Source organism: Ceraceosorus guamensis (genome assembly GCF_003144195.1).
Source record: "Ceraceosorus guamensis strain MCA 4658 unplaced genomic scaffold IE81scaffold_37, whole genome shotgun sequence".
NCBI classification, from domain to species: domain Eukaryota; kingdom Fungi; phylum Basidiomycota; class Exobasidiomycetes; order Ceraceosorales; family Ceraceosoraceae; genus Ceraceosorus; species Ceraceosorus guamensis.
Window position 1 is genome coordinate 1 of NW_020290032.1, and position 25,044 is coordinate 25,044.

At 56.2% G+C, this 25,044-nt stretch overlaps 9 protein-coding genes across 9 annotated transcripts; 3 read left to right on the forward strand and 6 right to left on the reverse strand.

Moving 5' to 3' along the window:
• Positions 1-639: 639 nt before the first annotated feature.
• IE81DRAFT_334746 (histone H3) lies at positions 640-1,294 on the forward strand (the record flags this gene model as incomplete). Its single annotated transcript, XM_025515425.1, has 4 exons — positions 640-657; positions 727-814; positions 912-1,124; positions 1,203-1,294. 4 exons carry the CDS (start codon positions 640-642, stop codon positions 1,292-1,294), a joined length of 411 nt encoding a protein of 136 aa, XP_025368938.1.
• Positions 1,295-1,610: 316 nt separating this feature from the next.
• Positions 1,611-3,944, reverse strand: IE81DRAFT_314561 (DUF1769-domain-containing protein). The gene is made up of 2 exons (XM_025512508.1): positions 2,855-3,944; positions 1,611-2,734 (listed from the first exon to the last, which is right to left on the reverse strand). The coding sequence occupies exons 1-2, from the start codon at positions 3,551-3,553 to the stop codon at positions 1,823-1,825; spliced, it is 1,611 nt and encodes a 536-aa protein (XP_025368939.1). The 5' UTR covers positions 3,554-3,944; the 3' UTR covers positions 1,611-1,822.
• Positions 3,945-4,343: 399 nt separating this feature from the next.
• On the reverse strand, positions 4,344-9,363 carry IE81DRAFT_341800 (hypothetical protein). The gene is made up of 5 exons (XM_025515666.1): positions 8,504-9,363; positions 8,292-8,409; positions 7,963-8,218; positions 6,493-7,878; positions 4,344-6,425 (listed from the first exon to the last, which is right to left on the reverse strand). Exons 1-5 carry the CDS (start codon positions 8,944-8,946, stop codon positions 4,471-4,473), a joined length of 4,158 nt encoding a protein of 1,385 aa, XP_025368940.1. The 5' UTR covers positions 8,947-9,363; the 3' UTR covers positions 4,344-4,470.
• A 457-nt stretch (positions 9,364-9,820) lies between these two features.
• Positions 9,821-12,209, forward strand: IE81DRAFT_324112 (DHH phosphoesterase). The gene is made up of 5 exons (XM_025514146.1): positions 9,821-10,913; positions 10,984-11,186; positions 11,272-11,415; positions 11,492-11,714; positions 11,819-12,209. Exons 1-5 carry the CDS (start codon positions 10,192-10,194, stop codon positions 11,904-11,906), a joined length of 1,380 nt encoding a protein of 459 aa, XP_025368941.1. The 5' UTR covers positions 9,821-10,191; the 3' UTR covers positions 11,907-12,209.
• Positions 12,047-13,885, reverse strand: IE81DRAFT_324113 (family A G protein-coupled receptor-like protein). The gene is made up of 7 exons (XM_025514147.1): positions 13,792-13,885; positions 13,515-13,698; positions 13,358-13,437; positions 13,011-13,277; positions 12,840-12,920; positions 12,706-12,754; positions 12,047-12,630 (listed from the first exon to the last, which is right to left on the reverse strand). The coding sequence occupies exons 1-7, from the start codon at positions 13,849-13,851 to the stop codon at positions 12,491-12,493; spliced, it is 861 nt and encodes a 286-aa protein (XP_025368942.1). The 5' UTR covers positions 13,852-13,885; the 3' UTR covers positions 12,047-12,490.
• A 1,512-nt stretch (positions 13,886-15,397) lies between these two features.
• IE81DRAFT_154034 (hypothetical protein) lies at positions 15,398-16,690 on the reverse strand. The gene has a single exon (XM_025510469.1). It carries the CDS (start codon positions 16,489-16,491, stop codon positions 15,583-15,585), a length of 909 nt encoding a protein of 302 aa, XP_025368943.1. The 5' UTR covers positions 16,492-16,690; the 3' UTR covers positions 15,398-15,582.
• Positions 16,615-18,549, reverse strand: IE81DRAFT_154050 (zf-DHHC-domain-containing protein). The gene is made up of 5 exons (XM_025510470.1): positions 18,200-18,549; positions 17,587-18,112; positions 17,326-17,511; positions 16,762-17,245; positions 16,615-16,655 (listed from the first exon to the last, which is right to left on the reverse strand). Exons 1-4 carry the CDS (start codon positions 18,352-18,354, stop codon positions 16,844-16,846), a joined length of 1,269 nt encoding a protein of 422 aa, XP_025368944.1. The 5' UTR covers positions 18,355-18,549; the 3' UTR covers positions 16,615-16,655; positions 16,762-16,843.
• A 1,577-nt stretch (positions 18,550-20,126) lies between these two features.
• IE81DRAFT_291241 (CBS-domain-containing protein) lies at positions 20,127-22,521 on the forward strand (the record flags this gene model as incomplete). The annotated part of the gene is made up of 4 exons (XM_025511887.1): positions 20,127-20,225; positions 20,306-20,581; positions 20,649-21,336; positions 21,422-22,521. 4 exons carry the CDS (start codon positions 20,127-20,129, stop codon positions 22,519-22,521), a joined length of 2,163 nt encoding a protein of 720 aa, XP_025368945.1.
• A 358-nt stretch (positions 22,522-22,879) lies between these two features.
• Positions 22,880-24,401, reverse strand: IE81DRAFT_324118 (putative 40S ribosomal protein S27). Its single transcript, XM_025514148.1, has 3 exons — positions 24,279-24,401; positions 23,550-23,772; positions 22,880-23,402 (listed from the first exon to the last, which is right to left on the reverse strand). The coding sequence occupies exons 1-3, from the start codon at positions 24,279-24,281 to the stop codon at positions 23,377-23,379; spliced, it is 252 nt and encodes an 83-aa protein (XP_025368946.1). The 5' UTR covers positions 24,282-24,401; the 3' UTR covers positions 22,880-23,376.
• Positions 24,402-25,044: the final 643 nt, after the last annotated feature.

Consider the following 25,044-nt stretch of genomic DNA (forward strand, 5'->3'; position numbering starts at 1 on the left):
AAAGTTGTCTATTTCATCTGCTCTCCCTTCCCCTCTCCTCCAATGTTCACGACCACATCACCCATCTCAACCTCAAGATAACGTAAGTATTGCTACTTTCTCAATTCCTCTGCCTTTCCATTCGAACTTTTGCTCACATTGCTCCTGCTCCCTTCCTCCTCCATCCTCCGCCCTCATCTGTGCTCCTCTCACTGCGCGTGGTGCATTCCTGATCGCGTTTTGCGCGTTGGCATCGTCGCGCCACCTCAACTTGAACTGTCGCGCCTCGACTGGCTTGATATCATCCTGCGCGCCGTTGCACCGCCACCCAACGCGCCGCGTACTGCGCCACCACACCACACCACACCACACCTCACTGACTCACACTGTGCAACACGACTACTCATTCATCACATCACATCTTCGCAACATCTTCATCACGCTACTCACGACTCGATTTCATCTTCGTCGTCTTTATCCCTATCACAACTCCTTTTCGGCGTCTTCCTTGCCGCCACCTGTCCTGGTCTCGCATCTATCCATCGTCCTCAACATCCTCGTCACCGCATCCATCTCGCGCATCCCACCCACTCGACCTGCACCTCTTGACCTCGACTTCATTTGATCTACACCTCGTCGTAACATCACTCAGTCAACACAATGGCCCGCACCAAGCAGGTAAGCACTAGCATTTCGTCGTCCAGATCTCTCAACTTATTGCTCACACATTGTGCTTTGCCATCACAGACCGCACGCAAATCTACCGGTGGTAAAGCACCACGCAAGCAGCTCGCCACCAAGGCCGCCCGCAAGAGCGCGCCCGCTGCCGGTGGTGGTGAGTGTCAACTAGTACCACTCATTGTCGTGCACCACACCTCATCGTGCTGACGTTTTACCGTCCTTGCCATGCACCGCCTTTCACTTCTCAACAGTCAAGAAGCCTCACCGTTACAAGCCCGGTACCGTCGCTCTTCGTGAGATTCGTCGTTACCAGAAGAGCACGGAGCTCCTGATCCGCAAGCTGCCCTTCCAGCGTCTCGTTCGTGAGATTGCTCAGGACTTCAAGACCGACCTTCGCTTCCAGAGCAGCGCCATTGGCGCTCTCCAGGAGGCTGCTGAGGCTTACCTCGTCGGTCTCTTCGAGGGTGAGTCAACGTTTCCCAACGTCAAGCGACGGTGCGCAGGATACGCATACTGACGCCACCCTTTGATGAAATCTCCAGACACCAACTTGGCTGCCATCCACGCCAAGCGTGTTACCATCCAGCCCAAGGACATTGCCCTTGCCCGTCGTCTTCGTGGCGAGCGCTCTTAAATGCGCCTAGCTGTGTAGGCCACCCTGGACGCGTGCTGTCCCTCATCAAGCTCTTTGATGGCTCTTCTCTCTACTCGACCACCATCGTCGTCGTCAGTCATGAGCACGCTACACGCGCCTCTCATATCTTGTGTATCACTACATCCATGATGACTTTGCGTTCGAACATCAGTTCTTAGACCCCCCACTGACTTGTGCCATCTCGGCTGTCTGATCTCGTGTGAACGGTGAATGTTTGTCAAGATCTGCGAGCCTCGGGCTTCGACGGCGATTCGACGCGAACAAGCGCGACTGTGCTGGTCAAGGATTGGCATCGCATGATGACTCGGTCGGGGAAGCAACGCCCACCAATGCTGTGTGTGGTTCACGCTCCTCGTGCCTTGCATAGCACGACTCAAGCCTTCAGATGCCGTTCTCGCTAATGCCGTCTGTATTGCGTATCTCTAGTTGTAGTGCATGTAGGAAACAATGTAGTACGAGGTGAGGTGGACGCACCAAAGCGGCATACGAGGTGTTTCATGAACGCCTCTAGTCGACGAGCTGAAAGCTAATGGTGGCGAAGACGGGCTCCTCTACATTTTCCCTCGTTTGAGCTCTAAGCGTGTACCTGATTGGCATCTCTTCAAAGAAACGTTTCAAGTTGAGGCTGACGGGACCCAATCCCAGAGCAAAAGTGTTGAAGTCGAAAGCGTCGGTGAAGAAGGACATGCCGTACACTACGTCCGGATCAAACACGAAGCTTTGCCTGTGCTCCAATTTGGCAAAATGTTTGCGCCTGCTGGGTACGGGGATGGATTTGTGCGTAAACATAAAGGCATTGTCTTCGATCATGTCCACTTGAGCTTCCGACCATCTCCAAGATCCCAACTTGTCGTCCAGCTTGCTCTGCCAATCCGACGATGCTTGGTTCGTGCTCTTTGGCTTCTTTAGACTTGTGCGTCTTCCGATATGCTCGCTCGCCACGTCGAAGTCGCCATCCCTCAACCCGTCCGTCTCTGCTGCAGCTGTAGCTTCTTTGCGAACAGCAGTAGTGATGCGTGCCAATGGAGGCATCTCTGGAGCTTCGCCTTCACTCGAGCCACCTTGACCATCTCCGACTTGAGGCTGGGCGACCGATGGAGGCAGCTCAAGCTCAGCAGCTTCGACCTCGTCCGGCGCTCTGACCGCTCCAGCAGGCGGCGTGGTCGGCTCATCCTCCCCGACGCCAGGAATCTTTTCTAAAGCCTTGCTCGCAGCTTTGCGAGTGAAGGTGCCCAATCGAGATATGGTCGGATGAGAGGCGGTGTGACCTTGTTGAATCTCTGCGGGACCTGAAGAGGAGGAGGCGACGCTGTTTGCGCGCTTGATCTCGGAAATCGCGGGCGAGTTGGGCCTGGAAGGCGGTTGAGTGCGGATTTGGGCATGGTGAGCTTCCAGCAGTGCCCTGACTCGAGGATCTTGCTGCAGATGAAGGACAAAAGGGCAGGGTTAGCGTTCAGAGTCGGTGATGGTGGAGAAGCTTGCGATTCCATGCGAGTTCAGACGCTCCAACGACGACATTCATCCCGTCGAGAGACTCACACGAAAGCCAACAAATTGCCAGTACTTTCGACGAATGCGCTGCTCCTTTGCTGCTCCAAACCCGAACCAGCCCGACTTCTTCTTCTTCTTCTCCTCTCCCGGCACGGTTGGGCTGAGGCTCTCTTGCGGAACCACATCCTCATCCACCTCCTCTGCGTCGGGAAGTGCGGTAGAGCCAAGAGCGGGAGAGGAGGGTGCCGTGCCGCTGTTCGATCCGCTCGAACCCTGAGAAGTGTGACGAAGGACGACGACTGCATCGTTTGCCCTGTGCGGAGCGGGCCAAGCGCACAGAGTGTTGAAGCAAGCCACAGCAGGGCTCATAATGTAAGGTCTTTTGGAAGGCGGTTCCTCCTCGTAGTAAGTGCAAGGGTCGATGATCTTGGCCACCCTCATGCCAGCATTGAAAGGAGCTCTGGGGAAATCTACAAATTTGTCGAAATCCGAACCGAACACCACCTCGTCTCCACCCCAAGATTTCTTGAATCTTCCCTCGATCTGAATGCAAAACCTTCGAGATCTGTCCCTGAAATACTCTCGACCCGCTTCGCCCTCTTTGGCTCCCGGAGCATCTTTGATACGGACCAGCACTCGACCGCAAAAGTGCTCCGTGTCGATCTCGTGAGGAGCTTGGAAATCGTTGACGCGACAAGCCTCCATGTGGAAGCGATCCGGTCCTACTTTGACTTCCAAACGAGGCATCTTAAATTGCGTAGGTGCGAGTGATAGAGGTCCAAGTGATTACTAGTGTGGTAGCCTGAGTGCTGGCGAGCTCTCGGGATGAGACTGGCAGAGATTGTGCTTGCAGAAAGTGTGATGATGGTAGAGGTCGCGATGGAGCTCAAAGGAGCGAACTGGCAAGGAGCAGCCTGTTACAGGCGAATGTGTCGTCGTCTGTTGTCTGTCGTCTTGATGCGCTGGTTGAGGAAGAAGCGAAATTTGATTGAGAGAGAGTCGGCCCGCCGTCGGGCGTAGCGATTCAATCTTCGCGCACGATCGAGAGTGAGGGGCAGAATGCGTGGCGCCGATGACGGTGCATGTATGCTCGAACAGCAGCAAGCAACGCGCAGCCAACCCCGCGGCCCCATTCAATCACAATGGCGCACATCATGCAGTCGTGCACCGCATCTCGTCCATCGTCTCTTTAAATTCAAGATTCTGATCTGCCTTCCCCGCGCTCGGGTGCGTCATGCGGCCCGATCAGCAGTGCGCTGCAACTGCACACCGGTACACGATACACAGCCTGCTTCGGCTTCCAGGGGCCGTGTAAGTGGCACCTCCTGTGTACACTCTCACAACCGCTCAGAGCTCTACGAATCGCTTGCGAAGAGAGAAGTGTAAGGCGCTCGCTGAGCGTCCAGACGGCAGGGGCGGCGTGCACAGATCAAAGGGGTGCACTCGATCATAATCAGCGAGCAACGGCGCATAAGGTTGAGGCGTGCTTCGTAACTCTGTAGGAATTCATCTAGCACATCGTCCAGCTACCCGCAGGCCGTCTACATGTGCAGGATGCATCTCCTCCATTGAATGTGCTCTCCATGTGACCAGCCAAGTGGGTGATGCAGGCATCACGTCTGTCGATAGATTTGGCATCGCAAGTCATGCAATTTTGTTTTTCTTTATCGTACAGCAATGTCCAAGACGCGCAGGGCGAGGCTAAGGGCAAGGTCCAAAGCAACGATGGGCGAAGTGAGTTCCTCATGAACCCTAGCCAGAGCCTTTTCGCAGGAAAGTCTGCCCCCAGGTCCGAGCACGTATCCAGCTTGAGCGGGTGCAAAAGCGACCACGATCTCCTTGGCCCTCCTAGCCGTAGCGGCCCTCATCTCTGGCGTGCGCTCTTCATAAGGCAAGGTGAATTTGCCCTCGGGAGCGGGCCAGAATTTGTCTCGCGCTTGGTCTACCCAGCCGCCAAGAGCGTCTGTGGAGAGCGCAGCTGCCATGCTGTTGAAAGCGCCCATAATGCTGCTGGCATAATTGGCGCGCACGACCTGTTCGAGCACGCGCAACATGCCTCTCCGAAGCGTCCATCCTCCAGAAAGATGAAAGGCTTCATCCGCCACAGCAAACACTCCCGCGAGCAGTGCGTCCAAATCTCTTTGACTCAATTCCGAAACGGGAGCTTGAGGTCCGGCATCTTGCAGCTGCTGCTCCTGAGCCGCTCGCGTCTTGGCCGTCATCGCCCTAAGCTCTGCCGCTGCTTCTTCTTCCGAGGCTGATCGACGCAGAGTCGGAGTGTCTGGCGGAGCAAGCGTGTCCTGGAACCGTTTCACATCGTGCGTTGTTAGCGGTGACGGACGCTGGGCTGTGCCTGTGGGCCCAGCCAAGCCGTCGCGCACGCCGTCCCCAACTGGTGCAAGGCCGTTGTAGGCAGCGGCCGGAACGCTTGCAACCGTACTAGCTGCCACATTGGCAGCGTCTGGCACAGCTGCCACCCCGCGTGCAGCCACATTGACAGCGTTGGTACCTTCTCGCTGCAGTGAGCTGAGGGCAGTCTTCCCGAAGCCTCCGACGCCGTTTGCGAATCTTTGCGCGCCTTGACCGATGCCCCGTCCAAGAGCCAAGGTGTTTACGATGGAATTCGTTCGTGCACTGGCAGGCGCGCCAGCCTTGGTCTTGTCGATGAAGCTGCGCACCGGCGCACTTGCCACGTGGTCTGGGCTTGATAGAAGACCGATGAGGTAGCGTTCAACCGCGGGACCAATCACCGCGCTGGTGCACTTCCTAGCTTTTGGTAACTCCACCGGCGGTGGTGGCAACTTGGAGGGACCATCGAGAAGGCTGAACGCTTCCGAAGCCCCTGCGGCGCCGCTGGTCTCATAAGATATCGGATTGGAAGCCATCGTAAGCGTTCTCCTCAGTTCCTTTTCCAAAGTCTCAAATTCTGACCACCTTCGAATGAAAACGAAGCCGCCGGCGTCATTGGCTAGACCCTCGACCGCGATCATCAGCTCCAGCGTTCGCGGATCGACAGTCGCATTCGGGCGCTCAGCATTCGGTGATACGTCTGTGACAGTGACGCCGAGCTGATTAGAGGTATGCGGGGCCACGCTACTGGAAGTTGAGGACCTTTTCAGGTCAACGCTAGAAGGCCGGGACCGGAGAGGCTCTGTGTCTTCGAGTGACCCTCCGGAGGGCGCGCCACCGGCAGCCTGTGCTGGACTGGCGACTCTAGCAGGCAGCGCGGACGCTGCTCCGTTGGGTACAGCGGAAGCGCTGACAGCCGGCGCAGGCTTCTTGCGAGGCTCGTAAGACAACGTGCGAGCGTGCCCAGGGGCTGAGCTGCTCGATCCTGCGGCCTCATTGCCTTCCGCTCTCTGGCGAGCGGCCGCCTGAGTGTCTTGCCAAAAAGCAGTGTACAGGGCGGTCAGCCTGGCCCACAGAGCACGTTCGACTGGCGCGAGAACTTCTCGTACACCGCCTTCCTGCTCGCCTAGCTCCAGCCGTCGGACAGCATCATCCAGCACCTGCTTCACTTCTCCCGTGCTATTTGCGGATGACAGCGCTTCTCGCGCCTTTGTCAAAATTGACGAAGCATCTGGTCTGAACACCTCGCCTTGTTCGGAATCAGTCGGGACTAGCGAACAGCAAAGACGATCAGTCAGCATGATGTCGTTGTGCGCACATATCTTCGCCAAGCTCACCAAGCCGCGCTACGGTAGCAAGGCCGATGTGCAGCCGCAGCAAGGCCTCTCCTTCTCCCGGCTGCACACGAGCGCCTGCAGGGGCTGAAGCAGCCGTCGTGCCTCCCCGGTCGAGCCAAGACTCGAAGGCGTCTCGCAGCCTGGCGAGCTTGTCGCTGTCTGAACGAGTGAGTACCTGAGCCAAGGGAGGCGCTCGAGGCACGGGCGCGCCACTCTTGGTAGGAGAGGTTTGAGATTCCGAAACTTTGTCCGCCGGCCGCGGTGGAAGGACTGGTCGGATTTGAGATGCCTCAGAATCCAATGAGGCCTCGTGTCTCTGCTTCCCCTCTTCTGAACGGGATTCGTGATCACGCTGCTCCAAGGCACTTTCGTCTGCGATGCGATAACCCCCAACGTACGCGTCATCGGAAGGAGTTGCTTCCCCGGCGTTAGAGGCCGAGTCACCCGAAGTGACCGAGCGGGGATCTCGTTGACCCTCCGAGGTCAAGGAGTCACGTAAAGAGGCGGGCAGATCGGGCTCGTGCACGCTAGATGGGATGTTAGACGGCATAGCGTGGTCGATCGGCGGCGTCCAGTTCTCATCTTGCACTTTAGGTCTGGACGAGTCTGCGTCAGGCTTGCGATTGGGCAATGGCGGCGGACCCATCAGAGGCGCTCGAGCAGGTTGCGTGCCAATGTGAGACGTCGTTCTAGATCTCGGGTGGTACGAAGGTGACTCTGGCAGCGCGTCCAGCGATCGCTTCTGCTCTCCACTGCACCGCACCTGATCCGAGGATGGAGCTGGACTGCGGGCCTGACCCCGAAGAGATGACGTACTAGGGCTTGCGATGTGCATCCCAGCCGTCGGCGAAGGAGCGGCAGACGCATGTGTCGCATTCTGGTGTTCCGCTTCGATGAAGCTGCGGACGCTTGGACTGGGCATGGCCTTGGCTCGAGGCTGCTGTGTCTGAGGTCCGGGCGAGATGGGCGGTGCCATGATGCCCATTTGTGGTCGAGGCTGTTGGGTGGTGAGACTGGGTGAAGGCGATGGTGCCATGAGGCTGGACTTCAATGATACACTGTCGCCTCCAGCAGGATTGATCGCAGGGCGCATAGACTCCGATGTCTGTTCTGGTGTTTGTAATGCTGCCCTTTGTGCCGTCGGAAGGGCTGCGGGAGCGTCGGGAGCAGGAACGACCTCGTCCTGAGGTGCCAGCTCACCAGCTTGTGGTGCAGCCGAGGCTTCCAACTGCGCCTCAGCTCGAGCTTGACCCAGTAGGACTGGATCCACATCAAGCGAAGGGGTTCGGGGACCCGAGTAAGGCGCTGCCACGCCGACAGGATGGGCAATCTGCTTCTCCTGCTGCTTATCGCCCCACTCGACGATTTTGCGATTGATAAAATCGGCTGCAGCCATCAAGAGAAGTAATCGACAAGTCAGAATCACGACATTTTTGCCATCGAAGGGCCGCACCGCACTGTACGACTCACGATCACCGCAGGCGCCAATGACGTCCCACAACTTCCTCGTGGCTATCTCTCTCAGAAGCTCACGGACCAAGGAGCTGCTTCGTTCCTCGCGAGGAAGATGTCTTTCGAAGAAGTGTTCCACCGCTATTCTGAGCCTGTCTGTCCTCTCTGTGGAGGTCGAATAGATGCCCTGAGAGGGTATTTCGGGCGGCACTGTCCTTCTTGCTTTGAGCACCGTGTACATGACCGAGGTAAGTGTATGAAGCAGCTCAGAAGCCTGTTTTCCGACCCTCATCCACATCAGCCTGTGTTGGGCACGATAGCATCACTCATGGAGACCAGAGACTTACGATGTCCACGCTTCGAGTACTGCTGCTGACCCTGGCATGCACTGAATCGACCATTTCGTCGATCGTGAAATGAGCAGTTCGCGGAAAAGATGAGTGGGCAAGCGTCTGGCCATTGTACCTGCGTCGAGCACGCACAGAAGGGTGCAGTGCGGATGAAATTGGTCAGCCAACCTGCTTCAAGCTTGCATGCGCCGTCTTTTCCCGCAACTTACCAGCTGCACACGAAGTCCCTCACCACAAGCTCCGTCAGCTCGTCCAAAGGTCTGCGCAGGCTGTCGTTCATCCTGTTCGGCCTCTTTGCCCGTGGTCGTACCCTTCCTTTCTGATTCGCGCCAGCATCTGGTGGAGATGTCGCGGGCGGAGGAGGTGCAGGACCCACTAGCGGCAGGAAACGTGCTGGATCCCAAGCTGCCATCGATGGCTTGTCTGACGTGCTTGTAGGTAGACACAGCAATAAGCGGATCCATGGTGAGAGCAGCAGCACGGCTGTAGATGCGATGACAAGCAAGATGTTGAATGGTCCACTGCGCCAGAGCAGGAGCAGCAGAGGCACTAGAATGGCGGTAGTCGGAAGTATTGAATCTGATTGCACGGGATGACTCGTCGAAGGTGTAGTCGAAACCTTGGCCTCTTCAGAAGGGGCGTGACTCGACATCCTGAGGCAGAATGTGGAGCAGCTCGAGCTGGAGATTCGATGAGGGGAATTTCTCTGGAGCAGCTCAGAGGACCATGTCTTGGCGCTGGCGAATGTCGTGATAGTGTCGTGATGGTCGTTCGTCCGCGTGGTCGGTGGACAGATGGACGCGTCTGGAGTACAAGTGATGTTGAGTCAAGCCAAACGTGAGTGCCAGTGGTTCATGAGGCTCCGTCCAGAGAGGTCTACGTGCTCGACGTCAAAGAACAGGCGACAGCCATGGAGCACGACTCTTGATCGATGAGAGATGCGCGGAAAGGTTCACATTCACTGATTCGTGATTGCAGCATTCACAAAACGCAATTGCGTTGCGTTGCGTTGCGTTGCGTTGCGTTGCGTTGCGTTGCGTTGCATTGCACGACGAATCAAAGTCTCATCAATCATGAATGATCAAGCTCGATCGAGCCCGTGCAGATTGATTGAGCGCGGAAGTCACCGTCCCGCCTACAGTCAAGAGTATACCACAAGCACGAAGGTGTCCTGTGCGTCGAGCGCATCGCGGCGGATCATGCATCCGCACGTGGCTCTGCCACCACGCAGCAATCACTCGTGAATCAATAATCACAATCATGAATGTGAATCACAATCGTGAATGGCGCTGCATGGTGACTGCCGGAACGAAGGTTCGAGCGCTTGGGTGCCATGCCAAGCCACACCTGGATGACATGCGGTCATGGATACCTACAGTCTTGAGTCACGAGTCGTGAGTAGCGTAGTCCTGAGTGGTAGTCACGAGTGGTGGTAGTATACGAGTCACGAGTATATAGTGGTAGTAATAACAATAATAGTCACGATACCTTTACACCGCGTATAGTATCTGACTTCTGTGCTGAACTGCTGTCAGACAGTCAGAGTGTGAGTACCGCACAACATGTGATTGCCCCGCACCCATCAAATCGTGAATCACAATGCAGGGGGGACCAAAGCAAGAGATCCGAGATCGACAGGCAGCTTTCAGCAGCAGGGAGGGGCGCGCGGGGCAAATTCACTCGTGACTCAAACTGTGGCTGCTGCCACACGGCCTCGCTTGATCACGGCGAGCTTCGAGCAATCATCATCGAATCCAGATCACTCGATCGGCTTTTCTTCTTGTCTCGTCCTTCACACGCCCCCGCTTTTGGGTGGGATCGATCGTTTATCCCGCCCGATTACTGCTTCGCCTCTTGACGCAGTCCACCACAGCCATCATCCGCAAGTTAAATCGAGATGCGTCTGGCAAGCTACGCGCTGCTTGCTCTGAGTGCTGCGACGGCAGCTTTGAGTCTGCCGAGTCGGCAACATCAGTTCCCCTTGGTCTTGCCTAGTCCTGCCAACACCATCGAGAACAGCCGCGACGAGGCTTATTGGGCATCGGAAGAAGGAGTGGGTCACTTCAGTCAATGGTCCAAGGCTCAAAAGCGCAATTTCGTGGACGATGTTCGGGATGGCAAAGCGAGCGAGTGGATCTTGGTGATGGGCAATGAAGGTGGAGACCTGGACAGCATGACGGCAGCCTTGACCTGGTCTTATCACCTCTCGCACCAACATGCCGATACGAACAAGACCATCGCTCTCTTGCAGACTCCTAGAGATGCATTGGACCTTCGGCCGGAGAACAAGTTGGCGCTGAGAAATGTCCTCATGTCGCCTGGACATCGTGATCTCCTCACCATCGACGAGCTGCCCTTGCCTGCCGAAGAGATTGCGGAACAGCTGAAGAGCATCGTTCTGGTGGATCACCCCGCTCCTCTCAGCGTTTGGCAAAAGGCCAAAATTCGCTCCATCTTTGATCATCATAGGGATAGAGGAGCTGCTCCGGATGCCAAGCCTCGCCTATTTGAGGGCACCGCTAGCTGCACCACCATCGTAGCCCGGACGATGCTGGACGAACTAGAACGCCGAAAAGAGGGAGAGTATCACATGCCTCACGAGGTAGTCGAGCTGATCCTGTGAGTCGCCTTAGATAACACCAGAGGCCTATCGAATCGCAACCTAACGGTAGCCCAACGTTGAATGCAGCGACGCAATCGCGCTGGACTCGGATGGACTGAGCAAAGGCACGCCGGCGGACAAGTTCACAGCTGCAAGGTTGCTGAAGCGTAGCAACTGGAGCAAGCAAAAGCTGTACGATGTGATGGATCGTCTGGACAGCGAGATGAAGAAGGCGAAGAAAGATCTGGAAGAGTTGGGCGTGCGGGATCTTTTGCGGCGCGACTGGAAAGGTCAGAGATGAGAGCCTGCGCACAACACCTTTCCCTTTTTGTGGGGGAGCTAATCAGACCAGCGCTCCGTCTTTGCCCTTCACAGGCGACTTGGTAGAGACGCCTGAAGGCAGACCCAACGTCCATCTAGGTTTGGCATCCATCCCAATCTCCTTGGAGGACCAAATCGAGCGAACGTTGCACAACACTACACAAGCCTGGTTCGTCACGGAAGAAAAGTGGTCAGAAGGTGAGCGATCAGTCTCCTCTCTTCTCTCACAACACAACCAAGGCACTCAAATCTTCATCGCGTAATGCCCGAGCAGAGATCGGTGCGGACATTACGTTGGCTTTGAATTCTTTCAAGGAGCGCGACTCGCACAACAAGAAGATCAAGACGAGGGAGATTGTTCTCGTCGTTCGTCCCAATGACAAGTTGACGGAAAAGGATTCGGACGAGCTCTTCCAGATCATTTCGAACGCCGTCGAGCAGAGCCCCTTTTTGGATGCTCAGCCTTGGAAGAGGGCAAAGGAGCTCACTGCGAGACAGTGAGTGCGACTCTGCATTGTCACCTGTGCTAGGCAAGACATGAAGATTTTCTCAACAGCTAATGCATTCCCTTTCTCCTCGCCTCGTCTCGTACTTGATGCAGGATGGTCTGGACGCACCACATCGCTAGCGGAGGAAGGAAGCTGATTCGACCCATCGTCGAAGACGCCGTCGCGGCTTGGCGTTTGTAAAAGCTGGTCGTGCTTGGCGCGTACCTTCGATTGCCGCCGCGTTCCGCTCGTCCTCGAAGACGCACACACACACACGCACGCACGCACGCACGCACGCACGCACGTCCCAAGACACTTTTGTGTGCCATTTCGGGAAAATTTTCCCCCGAGCACATCGTCTCGTCGCACTGGCTCTCACCTTCTCGACAAAGAGACGAGCAAACTCCACACTGCCACAAACACACGATGTCTAACGAGGATGCTCTTAGCGCCGAAGTCGCAGCTGCATCATCGCTTGCCTGATAAGACAGCACGCGTTCAAAGTCTCGCTTATTTGAGAAAGCATCGTGATACACATACGTTGAAGTAAAGTTCGCGGAGGCGGGTCGAAGCGAAGAGCTGTCCACAGCGGGACGACTGCTCCTTTTGAACAGAAATTCAGTGAGAAGAAAAGAAGAAAGCAGAGTGCACTCCCGACGTGATCAGCTTCCACTTGCTTTGCAGATGCCAGGCAAAAAGAAGAGAAAAAACCGCGAACAAGAAGATTGCGTCGGAAATTCTCGGCAGATTTCGCTGTCCCACTGTCGTGGAGCGCAGTGTGAAGCTTAGGCTGCCGTCTCGCTAGAAGCAACAGCACCGTAGCCGCCACCGGGGGTGGCAGCCCAAGCTGGCAGCAGTACCTCAGCCTCCGTGGGAAGAGCGAGCACAAGTGCAAGGCCCCACACCGGCTTAGCGAGGACATCGACTAATGACACGTAAAAGGCTCAAGTCAGTCCTTCTGCCTCCCTATGAGCCCAACACTTCATACCTCGCAACTCACGAATGCCATAGGCGAGCACCTCGGAGTCGGCAGAGATGATGCCCGTACCCTGCACAGTGTCCACATCGTCCGGTCAGCGTGACGTGCCCTCATCTTCAAGTAGCGTAATATCACCCTACGAGCGTCCCACTCACCTCGCCAAGAGCCCAAACAACGACGTACGCAGACCAGGCAACGACAAGCACGCCTGACAAGTAGTTGTAGAGCGTTCCGACCTAAGCAAGTCGAGTGCAAGCACAAGTCGATCAGCATTCTGTTCCTTTTTTTGTTTGGAACTTCTGCAGGACTAGGCCTTGTGCACTCACCTTGTTGCCGCGCAGGAAAGCGTTGGATCTGGCATTGCCCACGAGCGAGTAGAGCACAAAGAGGAAAGCGAGCAGGGAGAAGGTGAACAGTCCCCATCGGTAACGAAGGGAAGGGTGCAGAGCTGCCAAGAGACCAGTGACAATCATGATCACATCGGCCACCACAGTGCTGGCAATCTCGGCGGCGGGAAGACCGGCCAAAAAGGTCAGCTCGGTAAGCAGAAGGGGAGTGGTGAAGAGCCAGTCGATGTAGCGAGCGTAGAGGACCTGCATTTTGAATGACATTTTCCGCAAGATTGTGTGAGCTGATGCAGGTGCATGTGCAAGCTTCGACCCCATCCACGCACCTCTCGCTTGGCAGAACGAGGTCCACCAGAGTGAACGATGGTGCCGCCAATTCCAGAGGCCATGCAAAAGTAGGCAATCGCTGCCGAAAAGCAACGGGTGTCAGGCAAATGCACAGAGAGGGGGTCAGACCTCGAGCAAGAGAAGGATGCGACTCACTGGCGATAATGTTGACCAGGAGACCAAGAGAAGGCAAGAAGCGACGACGATAAGGCTCGCGGTAAGTCACGGCAAAGGAAGCCACGGTTCCGACGGAGAAGAGGCCAAAGACGATCCACAGGATGAGATGACCATTGTGAGTCAAAGCCTCGGGATGATGCAAGGTAGGCGGGATAGGCTCGGGCTGGTGGAGTGTGCATGGCAGAAGTGAGCCAGGCTGTGCGTCGATACAGCTTCGATCGCTCTCAGGCTTCCAACCCCAGCTCGTCGTACTCACCACCACAACAGGGGGCTTCTTGAGCAGCGTGTCGACGTTTTCCCACACGAAAGAGTTCATCTTGGCAAGTGTGTGTGCGGAAAAAAAAAAGGGGTCGTGTTCTGAGTCAAGCGTGCAGGCAGATCGTGATCGAGTGTCAGTCGGTTGAGCGAACTCAGAGCAGCGATGGATGGATGATGGTGGATTGAAAGCAGACGCTCATCAGAGGATGGCCGGTCGCACAGCAGGCACGGCTTGGCATCGACCCACGACAATGTCAGCCCTCGCGTCTGGCGTCGGTCTGGTCTGGGAGCGCAGGTAGCCTAGCTGCATGGCTACCTGACTGAGGAATCTTTGCTGCTGCAGTCAGAGTAAAGGACGTCAGAGTGCTCCTCCCTCCACCTCCATCACCTGGACAGCCACATGTAACGCCGCATGCGCCTTCAAAGTGCGAAGTTCCTTATTGACATCAAATAGCCCGCCATGCGTTGCTACTGCACGCTTTGATGCTGGTCATATTTCCTTGTAATGGTCGCAGCATCGCACCCGCACAGATATATCTATATGTCCGGCTCCAGGACCGCGGGCTGTTCAGATTCAGATTGCTCGATTGATCACGATCCCAATAAAAAAATCTTAGAGGCGTATAGCGTCACGAGTGCGGCACGAACCTCTCGAAGCAGGCATCGCGCCAGCACGATCGAACGAGCGCCAGAGGGCTGCTTGCTGCTGAGCAAATGTGTCAAGAGCGCAAGCGGCTAGCGGCTATGTGGAAATGAGGCTTGCTGCTGGAAGGGTCCATGATCATATTAATGGCCTTGCGAGGATCGCAAGCAAGCAATAACGCAAGCGCAGCATATTCACGATTCCTGCAGCGATGAAGGCCCTGCATGCATGTCAGGACAAAGTCTGTGCACGCATCAGCCGAGTCTCACATCATGAGTCAACAGTCAATAACAAGTGTCCGTGCGCTCGCTCGATCGCGATCTGCACACTTAGGACTCGTGACTGGTATACGTGCACACCGCACATGCAATTAAGTAGCAGCCCCACAGTTGGCCAGCGGTATGCGATCATCGTATAGCGGTCAGCTAATGAGCCCAGCCCAGCATGTGCTTGCTTGCTTGCCTAACTCGGATGGCGCACACGGCGGCTGGATAGCCCACAGGGTAGGCTGGGCCGGCCTACACCGTCGCACGCGCCCACTCTTCACCCCACAACTCAAGACGGTACACCCATGCAGTGCTGCACTCACATTCGTGATTGACAGAATCTTGAACGCTGCGATTAAGCGTCGACTGCGCGATGCGCAGCCGCGCTTGCTGCTTGGATGATGCTGATGTGATGTCATATGCATGGCGAGTCAGCGACGTGGCTTCTGCCGCTTTGCTGCATGCATGATGGCATCTGATGCTGTACTCATTTGACTGTACATGTATGCGGAAACTAGTGACTCAGACTCCCATGCTAGCGTGAGTGCCTGCTTAACGTACTATGGTGGTTGCTGCATGCGTGCATGTCATCCCAGCACGGCCCGTCTCGCTCAAGTCACGTCGAGCATCGCCCATTCAAAGATCTCTTCCCTAAACATCTGTTAAAACAGTCAGCGAGAGAGATTCTTGAAGGCAGCGTTATCAAGCTCAGCGGCCAATTTTCGTGTAGTATTACTCGTGACATTTGTGGTTACTAGTGTTGCGGTGCCATCGGAAAGTGGTGAGGAACAGTCTGACGTTGCTGAGATGGGATGCTCGACATTCTTGATTGGGGGACGAAGGTGGATTGACAGCACCAAACATATGCTAGGCGAGGGATTCAAGCGATGGGACCAGTGCTTGCGGCACTTTCATCCTCGGAGGCAGCTAGAGCAGCCATGTGAGCATGCCATTCCACCCGCCTCCTCATGATCTCTGATGGCAATAACGGTCTTGAATCCGGCGCTTGGACGGAATCAGCGTTGGCAGTATCTACCGTCGTGCTGTTGGCAAGCGCACTGCCGTTCGCCTCTTTGCTGGTAGTCGTAGTCGGGCTCCAATTCTCTGGCGGGTCGTAGGCAGGTTGCCAATCTTTGTTGCGCCTCTCTTCGTGCAGCTGTTTGCGCAGCTGTTCTTCTCTGGCGTCTCTCTCCGACCAGTCGCCCTCCTCATCTTCATCAAAATCGCTCACTCGTCCATCGTCGCTCCCCATGGCAAGCGAAGACGCTCGTCCAGTCGCTCGTCCGCCCGATCCGCGCAGCTCTTGGGCGCCGTGCGACCCGTAATCGCTGTATTCGCCCTCTTCATCCGATGCGTAGCCTACACCACCTCCATCCATGCCCACTTGCCAAGTGGCATCGTGTGAAAAGGTAAGGTCGAATCGCTTCGGTCTGACCTCGTATCCTTCGCTACCCCGACGTACTCGAGAGCGAGAGAACATGTCAACTTCCTGGCTGTACTCCGATCCCGACTCTGTGACACTTTCTTCTGATTCGTCGTCGTCTGCCCACATCTGTGGGAAGGTTTCTTTCCGTCGAGATCCATGCTCCGCGCCACTCGGTAGACAGCCTGCTTCGGTCATACCTGCGGCCTCAGCATCAGTGTTGATGTATTCGACCTCCTCCGATAGGCCAGGTGGTTCATAGTCTGGGTGGTAAGGCGGCAGAGCGCTGCGCTGTAGCGCGTCGACACCCGTTGCGTGGTGTGCTTGGTCTTCCGAAGCCTTGCCAACCCCCTCTGTCTCTTGCATCCGCCGTCTGAGACCGTTGCTTGGCTGAAGCTTTGGATTAAACCCGTTTCCGTAAGTAAAAGGTCCACTTTCGGGTAGTTTGAAGGCAGTGCCAGGGTCGTGGGCGTGAAGACGTTTCCGCCTGTTCGGATCTTTGGGCGGCCACCTGTAGGCGTCTTTTGGATCTGGTCGCAGGATTGGGGGGAAAAATTCGGTCAGCGCTTAGTCCGCCTCAAGACTCCACTGGGTTCTGAAGCTGCCCCCTGAGTCGGCGACCCCTGCGCTACTCACCGCGTGTCCGTCTTCAGCAGGCGCGGCGGACGGGCACGCAGTGAAAGAGTACGCATCGCCCCCACACACGCAATGCGCGCTTTCACACCAAGGGCTGCGTCTCATCGGAGCTCGCTGGCTCACGGCTCTGCAATCGCAGCAGTGCATCCCACGCGCTACCGTCGTTGGGGCGATCTCTGGATGTTTGACGCGCGTCTGACCAGTGATCACCCCATTCGGGGTCTTCCACGTTCGCACCCGAGGCTGATGCTCGAGCTTCCCGCGCCCACTTCCGCATCACCTCTGCATAGCGCGGATTCCAGGGCCAGCCTTCCTCTTGTCCCTCCGCTCCACATTCGATCCCGCCTGACTCACCCGCCCCGTCGCGCAAGGGATAATGCAAGCCATCGCCTGGGGTTGGCTGCGGCCAGCACCAAAGCAAGGGGTTGCTGCCGAGTGAAGCTTGTAGGTTTCGTACTAGGCCTAGATCGTAAGGATATTGGATCTGAGTTGTTTCAGAGGGAGGTGAAGAGTCAGATTTGAATTCTTTTGCCCCTGAGGAAGCTTCACTGACACTTGACTCACTTCTCGGACGCGTCCTCGTCGAACCATAGTCGCTACTCTGTCCTTTTCCCACCCTTCAATGGTAGTGGAGTTGTTAGCGGCGCAGTAGAAGTGGTACATGCTAAACATGCCTACGAGGAGCAGAACGGGCACGCAGAGAGCATAATTTAATACCATCAGCAGCATGATCGGCGTCGTTGGCGACCGCTGTAGTCAGCAAGAAGGGAGCCATGGTCAGTAGGTCAGGCTGAGGGGATAGGAGCACGCACAGCAATTACTGACATACATGTTTCCACCGCCCCAGGCATCAGCTACTCGTGCTGATAGCATGAGCAAGTGATAAGCGCATGTGACATCCACTGCGGCCAAGAAACGGATGAATGCCGCGTAATTTCTGTGTCCGACGCAATTTGCGATCCAAGGACAGTGGTGATCCATTCTCAGGGTGCACCTTTGACACTGTCGGCAGTGGTGTGCTCGAGGCGGCTTTGGAGCCTTGCACACTTTGCACCACCGCGGTGCTCCGCTCTTCTTGACTTCTACAAATTCTGAAGCGGCTGCGGTGCCTTCATCAGAACCGCCTGGCCCAGAGGGAATCGATGGGATCCATCCGTTTGGCACCCTGCCCGGTGAGCTCAAAGCCGCCAGGGAGTAGTTGTAAAGAAGGAATCCTGCAAGCGCGTTGAAGGGGCCGAGCACAAGGGCTAGATCTGCCAGAACCATGGCAGGCGTCGCCTTGTAGTAGATGACCACGATGTACTGGACGCTTAGCACCAGAAAGAATATCAAAGACAACGTCCCAGCGACCCTGTCACGTTGGGGACGTCCAGAAAACATTTGCCGTGAGCGGACATTTGCAACGCAGATCTCCTGTATGAATGAAGACGGCACTCACCAGATACGCTCGCTCAACTTTAGCGGCGTCCGCCTGTCCTGCATTCGCCCGAGTATCGAGGGGCCACCATGACTATCATCCGCAGCGTGGTGATCAGACGAACCTGTGTCGTGCCCCATCACCCCTGAACGGGTCGCTTCCGCTGCGATTGACATGATGCCTTGTGTTGGCCCACTGTATCAGCACATTCACGAAGAGCGCTTTGCATTCGCGAACTGCGTTGTGGTGACGACGTTCTGTGTCTTGTCAGATGAAATCGGAAGGAGGTGTAGAGAGCTGTCGAGACAGGCTGGCAGGAAGCTGGCCGCGCGTACCTCGCTGCAAAATCCTGTGACTCCGGACAACAGGGTTAGGAATCGAGATTGAGCGTGAAAGAAGCGACTTGACTGGGGTATGTGTCGATGCTGTTTGAGAGAGGCGCTTTGGACAAGTCTCACAGGTGCGTGAGGAGAAGCAGCGGGTGAGACCCGAGTGTATGCCGAGTAATAGGGTCACCAAATGCGGCTGCTGCTGCGTGCGCTGCTGGGTCGACGTTATTCCAGGCGATGCCTTGGAACTCCGCTCTGGGCGCAGGTGCAGCTCGAATGTGTGCCTGCTTTGAGATGGCGGGGTCGTGGGGTGCGGAGACAGGACTCCTGCGTTATGAGTCAGATGTAAGAGTGATCTGGTCGTACGCTGCCGCTGTGATCGTCTTGGTTGAAGGAGGTTGTGAGAGTTCGTCGACGGACTGGCGTGGAGGTGCGGGGGCTTTGGCGATGCGTCGCGATATTATTATTATTGACGCAAATTTCGCGCGGACAATTTACGACGACTTCATGAGTGGTGCGAACAACTTGAGGAAGCCCAGAGATGGCGAGGTCATTGCGGCGAAGAGGTTGAGGCAGTCTTATCAAGTCTGCCGGAATTGAGCAGAAGGCAGCAGCAGCAGCTCAGTGCTGAGGTAAATCACGCAAGAGATGTGCGAGCTGCTGTTTGGATTGTGCTAGACTCGTGACTGTGCTGAGACGTTGTCTTGGCATGCAACTCGCAATAATGAGCACGAAGCTAACAGATTTCACTGTTCTTGAATCTCATCCATCCATAGATTAGAATTTGACGAGCCCGTCGCGGTCGCTGACCCAGGCCGGGGGGGGTCCTTTACCATGCAGCAGTACATGCATGCACTCGCGCATCAAAGTCCGCACGAGTCAACAGTAGTAGTCGTGAGCAGTCGGATGAGTGCAGAGTCACGCGTCACGGGTGAGTGAGCACAACGTCAGGTGGAAAATCAGGACACCCGCGGAGACCACGTGGGAGAGCCCATCAGGACACGGACCCCGGGCAGCGCGCGCAAGCTTGTTCGTGATTGAGCCCACAACGGCACGCGTGTTTGCGGGCACACCTTGCGCGGTCACATGCTGTGCTGCCCACCGTGGCGGGGGTGGGATAACAACAACAACACGACGGCGGTGGTCACGGTCTGAGCTACGCGACAGCTATAGGAGAGGCGCTCGATCGAAATTCGCAATGTATTATTCGTGACTCGTCAAGATTGATGATGGGGCGTGGCGCTTCGTTCACCTTTCAGATTCGTGATTCAGTGTCGTGATCCGACTCCAAGGGTCGCACGCCAATCACAATCCTCTATCACCCAGAAGTTGTCTCCAAGCTAGACAGTACAGCTCAAGAATTCTTCATACCTCTGCACTAACTTTGCCTCCTCTCGCTCTCGCGTTGTTGCACCATAGCAGCTGCACAGAAAGTTGTTCTTGACGCGTCTCCCTGTCTGCCGCAAAGCGAGTTTGGCCGTATGTCCAGGATACCAGTTCGACAAGGTCATAATCACGAAGGAGCCTCGTCTCCATCCCAGTCCATTCACGCATCTCCAAACTCTTCTCGCATCGCTTCTCCGACTCCTTTCGGCTCATCCCACCTGGCTCCGGACACCATGAGCCAGACGAGTTACAGGAACAGCCCACTGGGCAACGGTCCTTCCGTCGGTTCTGATCAGACAGACACGCGCAAGCGTCAGAGCAAAAAGGACGAGGTGAGGGCAGGCTGAACGTGCTACTCACGACGTCGAAGGCTGACCCAGCGCTCCTTACTCGATGCGTTCGCCTGTCATAGGCGATCCGCAAGAAGATCGAAGCCGACCTGCAGCGCAAAGCCGGCAAGTCTGCCGCCCCAACCTCTTCACGACGCCACCGAAAGGCATCGAGGCCTGCTGCGGTGGCTGGCACCGTCTCAGCTTTGCGGCCCCTTCCGGCATTGACAGTGCCCCAGAGCATCAGTGTCGCTGATGCGAGTCAGCTGTGCGCTGCAAAGCGCACCGATTGCGTTCTTGTGGTCGATGATGACGAGCACCTGGCAGGGATCTTCACAGCTAAAGATCTCGCATTCAGAGTGAGTGACTTACGCTCTAGCATACCATGTCCGCTCCTTCTGAGTCGTCCTCCGAGCTCCTTTGCAGGTAGTAGCTGGCAACCTTGATGCCCGCGTCACGCCAGTATCTGCTATCATGACGCGCTCGCCGATGGTCACTCGAGATACGACGTCCGCAACAGATGCGCTCAACACGATGGTCACGCGAGGCTTCAGGCATCTTCCAGTTTGCAATGACGAGGGCGATGTCGTTGGTCTGCTCGACATTGCCAAGGTGTTCTACGAGGCATTGGAGAAGCTGGAACGTGCTCATGGAAGCAGTCAGAAGCTCTACAACGCGCTTGAGGGCGTGCAGAGCGAATGGGGAGCAGGCGTTTCGGGGGGCGCTCAGAACCCCATGCTTGCCTATGTCGAAGCACTGCGTCAAAAGATGAGCATTCCAGACCTGACCACCATTCTCGACTCGCGCACCTTGCCGTGCACTGTTGGGGTGCGCACCACCGTTCGAGAAGCCGCGAAGCTCATGAAGGAGCATCACACCACCGCCGTGTGTGTCATGGAGAACGCTGGAGGACCAGGGCAGGGTGCGATCGGCGGCTCAGGTGGCATTGTCACTGGCAAGATTGCAGGTATCTTCACCAGCAAGGATGTCGTTCTGCGCGTCATTGCTGCTGGGCTCGATCCCAAGACGTGCAGCGTGGTCCGCGTTATGACGCCTCACCCGGACACTGCGCCTCCAAGCTTGAGCATTCAGGAGGCTCTGCGCAAGATGCATGGTGAGCTTACAGCTCTTCGCTGACATTTTCGGTTGATGTGCTGGACCGCCTAACTAACGCGGCGAAAACTCTCTCGGATGCGCAGATGGGCGCTACCTCAACTTGCCTGTTGTAGATGTCGAGTCGCGTCTTGTTGGAGTGGTAGACGTGCTCAAGCTCACCTACGCCACCCTGGAGCAAATCAACAGCATGAACGATGAGTCTGGCGGTGAAGGTGGCGGAGGACCAATGTGGAACCGCTTCTGGAACTCCTTTGGACAGTCCACCAGCAACGTTGGTGGTGGCGCGGAAGATACCGAGAGCGCGATGAGCGGCAGCCACCGACTTGAAAGCCACGACCTGCCAGCCACCCCGAGCAAATTCGACATTAGTTCCGATCTGCATCCCAACGATAGCGCCAGCGCTGTTGGTGGGCCAACGCAGCACGACGACGCCATCTCGGGCGTCAACTTCCCGTCAGGCTTGAACCCTGCCGCAGCCGCAGAAGTAGATGATGGGACTTACCTATTCAAGTTCGTCACGCCTAGCGGCAGGACACACCGTTTCCAAGCGCGCTACGACAATTTTGACACCATCAGGGAGATCATTCTTATCAAGTTGGAGAGCGACCCCTTCTTCGAAGTAAACGTTCCTGCACAGGCAGTCACAGCTTCTGACGATGGAGAGCAATCCGCAGCTCCACTTGCCACTCCGATTACTCCGCCCGATGCCAACGATTTCACTTTGGCCTACACTGACGATGAGGATGATGTTGTGCTCATCACAGCTGACGGGGACGTTCTGGACGCGGTTCAAGTGGCTCGCAAGCAAGGCAGGGACCGTGTGGTACTGCTTTTGCAGGGAGGCAGAGGATGGGAAGAGGCAGCGGCTCGGGCAGGCGCTCATGCGCAAGCCACCACCAGCTCCAACCTGAGCACTGCAGGAGCAGCTCACAAGCGCAAAGCGAGAGAAGCGGCAGAAGCTCAATTGCAGAGCGTTCAGGAGGAAGAAGAGAGGGAAGCTGAGATCAACGAGGTTGGCGAGAGGGCTACACCCTCGAGCAGGAAACATAGACCCAAAAAGGAGGAGGAACTCCTTTTTGGATTCTTGCCCAAGGACATGGCTTTGCCTGCTGCTATCGGCTTCCTCGGCGTCGCTGTGCTCGTCGGCGTGGTCGCTACAAGACCTCGCGGTCCACAATACTGAGCCTAGAATCCTGCCGCTACCTCGCCATGCTGCTCTGCCCGCGCCTTTCCACCTTCAGACCCAATCCTCTTTCTCTCTCGCACGACTAGACCCCTCTCGGCACCGTCTTACGGCTTCTTCTTCTTCTTCCTGTTCTTTTGGGAAACTTGTTCGCGAAGAATTATGACTTTACACGACCGGTCTCCCATCTCGTAATGCAATCGTGCGGCACCGTTCAGCCACAAATTGCTCCTCGAGCAGATCAATCTGATGCTGTCAAGCGCCATGGTTCTCAGGTGCAGGCAATGTCGAGCAGCACGCGGAAAAGTCAGGCTAAGATCACAAAGGCCCCATGCTACTCTCACCAACGCTTCACGAGTGATTCGAACAAAGCCACGTTGCGTACGAAGTGGATGGAGAACATGTGTTGCTGTGAACGAAATCGTTGTATGAACGTACGTGTGAGTGGCGCGTGTGTACGTGTGATGCGGAGGAACATGGCTCAGAGCAGGCTCTAGAAGTCTGATCAGGTGTGCGAGGGTCATATTTTGGGAGCGGTCGAGCAGAACGGGTGGCCGTCCGGCTCTGCTTTTGAACGTGTCAAGATCCGAAGTTGAGCGACTTGAATCCCTTTGTCGAGGGCATGCAGAAGGAGAAGGAAGGGTAGGGAGAGAGAAAATATTGTGACAAGTGGATTAAAGAAGAGAAAAGGTGACGTCGTTGAACGTTTCATTTTTGGTTGGTTCGTCCTCAATCACACCGCCCGGATGTATGCCCTCATTGAACATTTTGATGCTTCCAAAGCTGCTACCATCGTCGCTCATGAAGTCTCGCGTCGTCTCTCATCGCCAGCGGATGACTGCGTCCTGAACACATTTATGCCTTCCTGCGGAAAGAGCAGCCTGTTGGCAGCGGAGTGAGCGAAATGTCAGCGCGCTATTCGGCCTAAGTGTGGAAGCAAGCCAAGTGCGCTTGCAGCCTTTCCGCCGAGGCAAGCCTCCGTCACTGCTTCCCAAACCAGATCTTGGCGTTGCTTATGAACTACTCACCCTCAGTCAATCGAGCCTTACCACCGGTTGGTTGAGACAAGACGGTGGAGCATGATCCGCAAAGGACGACAGTCTGGGCGTGGCTAAAGACGGTGGTGATGGCGAAGCAGCCGGGGCACTTGACGTCCATGAAGAAGCTGTTGGGGTTTTGTACCAGCCTCTTGAGCTTGTGTTGGCGGGCCTGGTGCTCGGCGGAAGGGTTGAGGAGGTCGACGGCGAGAGTCTGTAAGGGACGAAGAGGCGCTCGAGTCAGTACCCGAATGCAAAAGTTGCAGAGGCGACGGGAGAGGGAGAGAGGGATCCAGGGCAGAGCATACTGGTCTGGCCAGGCGTCGATGATAGGGCATGAACAGCGCCGCTTAGGCTGATGACGCCCTCGTAGCATCCATCCACCGCCACCACAGCGCTGCATCCTGCTAGCTTGTACCGGCTGAGCGCATTCGCACTTGGCGAGGCTCGAGCAGAGGCCTCGGAGCAGTAGTGGAAGTTGCCATGAGTGCTACGTGAGGGGTCGTCGCTCTTTGGTTTCCCTTGACCGCCCTCGCGGAAACGCAACTGTTGTATCTATATCAAGACTGCAACAGCAACTGCCACGCTACTCCACAGGCTTAGCTGGGCTTTTCCATCTGTAAGTATGCCATCGTACCACATGAAGCATCTCTGGGCAACTTGGGCGCCGTGCCCAACCCGAATTCCTCAACAAAGCAAGCATCGACAAACGATACTAACCATCTTGTTGAGCTTGTCGCGGAGCTGTGAGCTGCGGCTTTGGAATTGTAGTCTGCTGCGAGAGCGTAGAGTTGGTAATCACTTGATCAAGGTGAGTATGAAATCTCGAAGGATTAGGGTGGTGGAGAGTATGTGAAGCTTAACTTGAATGAGTGGGCAGAGCAGATGCGCAAGCGTAGGCCGTTGCAGACGCCACTGGAGTAGCAGCAAGGCCGCGCACCACCCACTCAAAATTGGCCCAGCCCGCCGTTGCACACGCTGACGTTTGCCGCGAGGTCGAGCTTGCCGCCGCCTCGCCTTTAGCAGCTCTGCTCGTGTGCCCGCGCTCTGCTTCGCTCAGCAAATGTCCAACCAGGCTGCGCGCGCGCAACCTCTCAGGTCATGGCGTGACGCCCAAGCCGAGCCACGTGGTCAAAAACCCTCCGCTCCAACGCTTGAAGCGCGTCGCGTGAGCGGTTTGCAGGTGCTGCTCGAACGGCAGCTTGGCGCCATGCTGCGGCGCTAGAGGCTTCACGCTTGTCTTTGCGCGCGCCACAACGAAGCACGGTCACGAGTAGGTCGCACGCAGGCACTTACGCGTGACCCAGCTGTAGCCTCAACTCAAGACATGCGGACGCTATCCCGGCCGGCGTTGTACACCACCATCGATCAGTAGTGACTCCATGCGACGCTATGGGTCATGCAGTCGCAAGTCACAGTCTGATCGAGTGTCGGAGTGCTCAATCGCAAGCGTGCGATGTAGCTGGCTGTAGCGTCAAGGCAAACT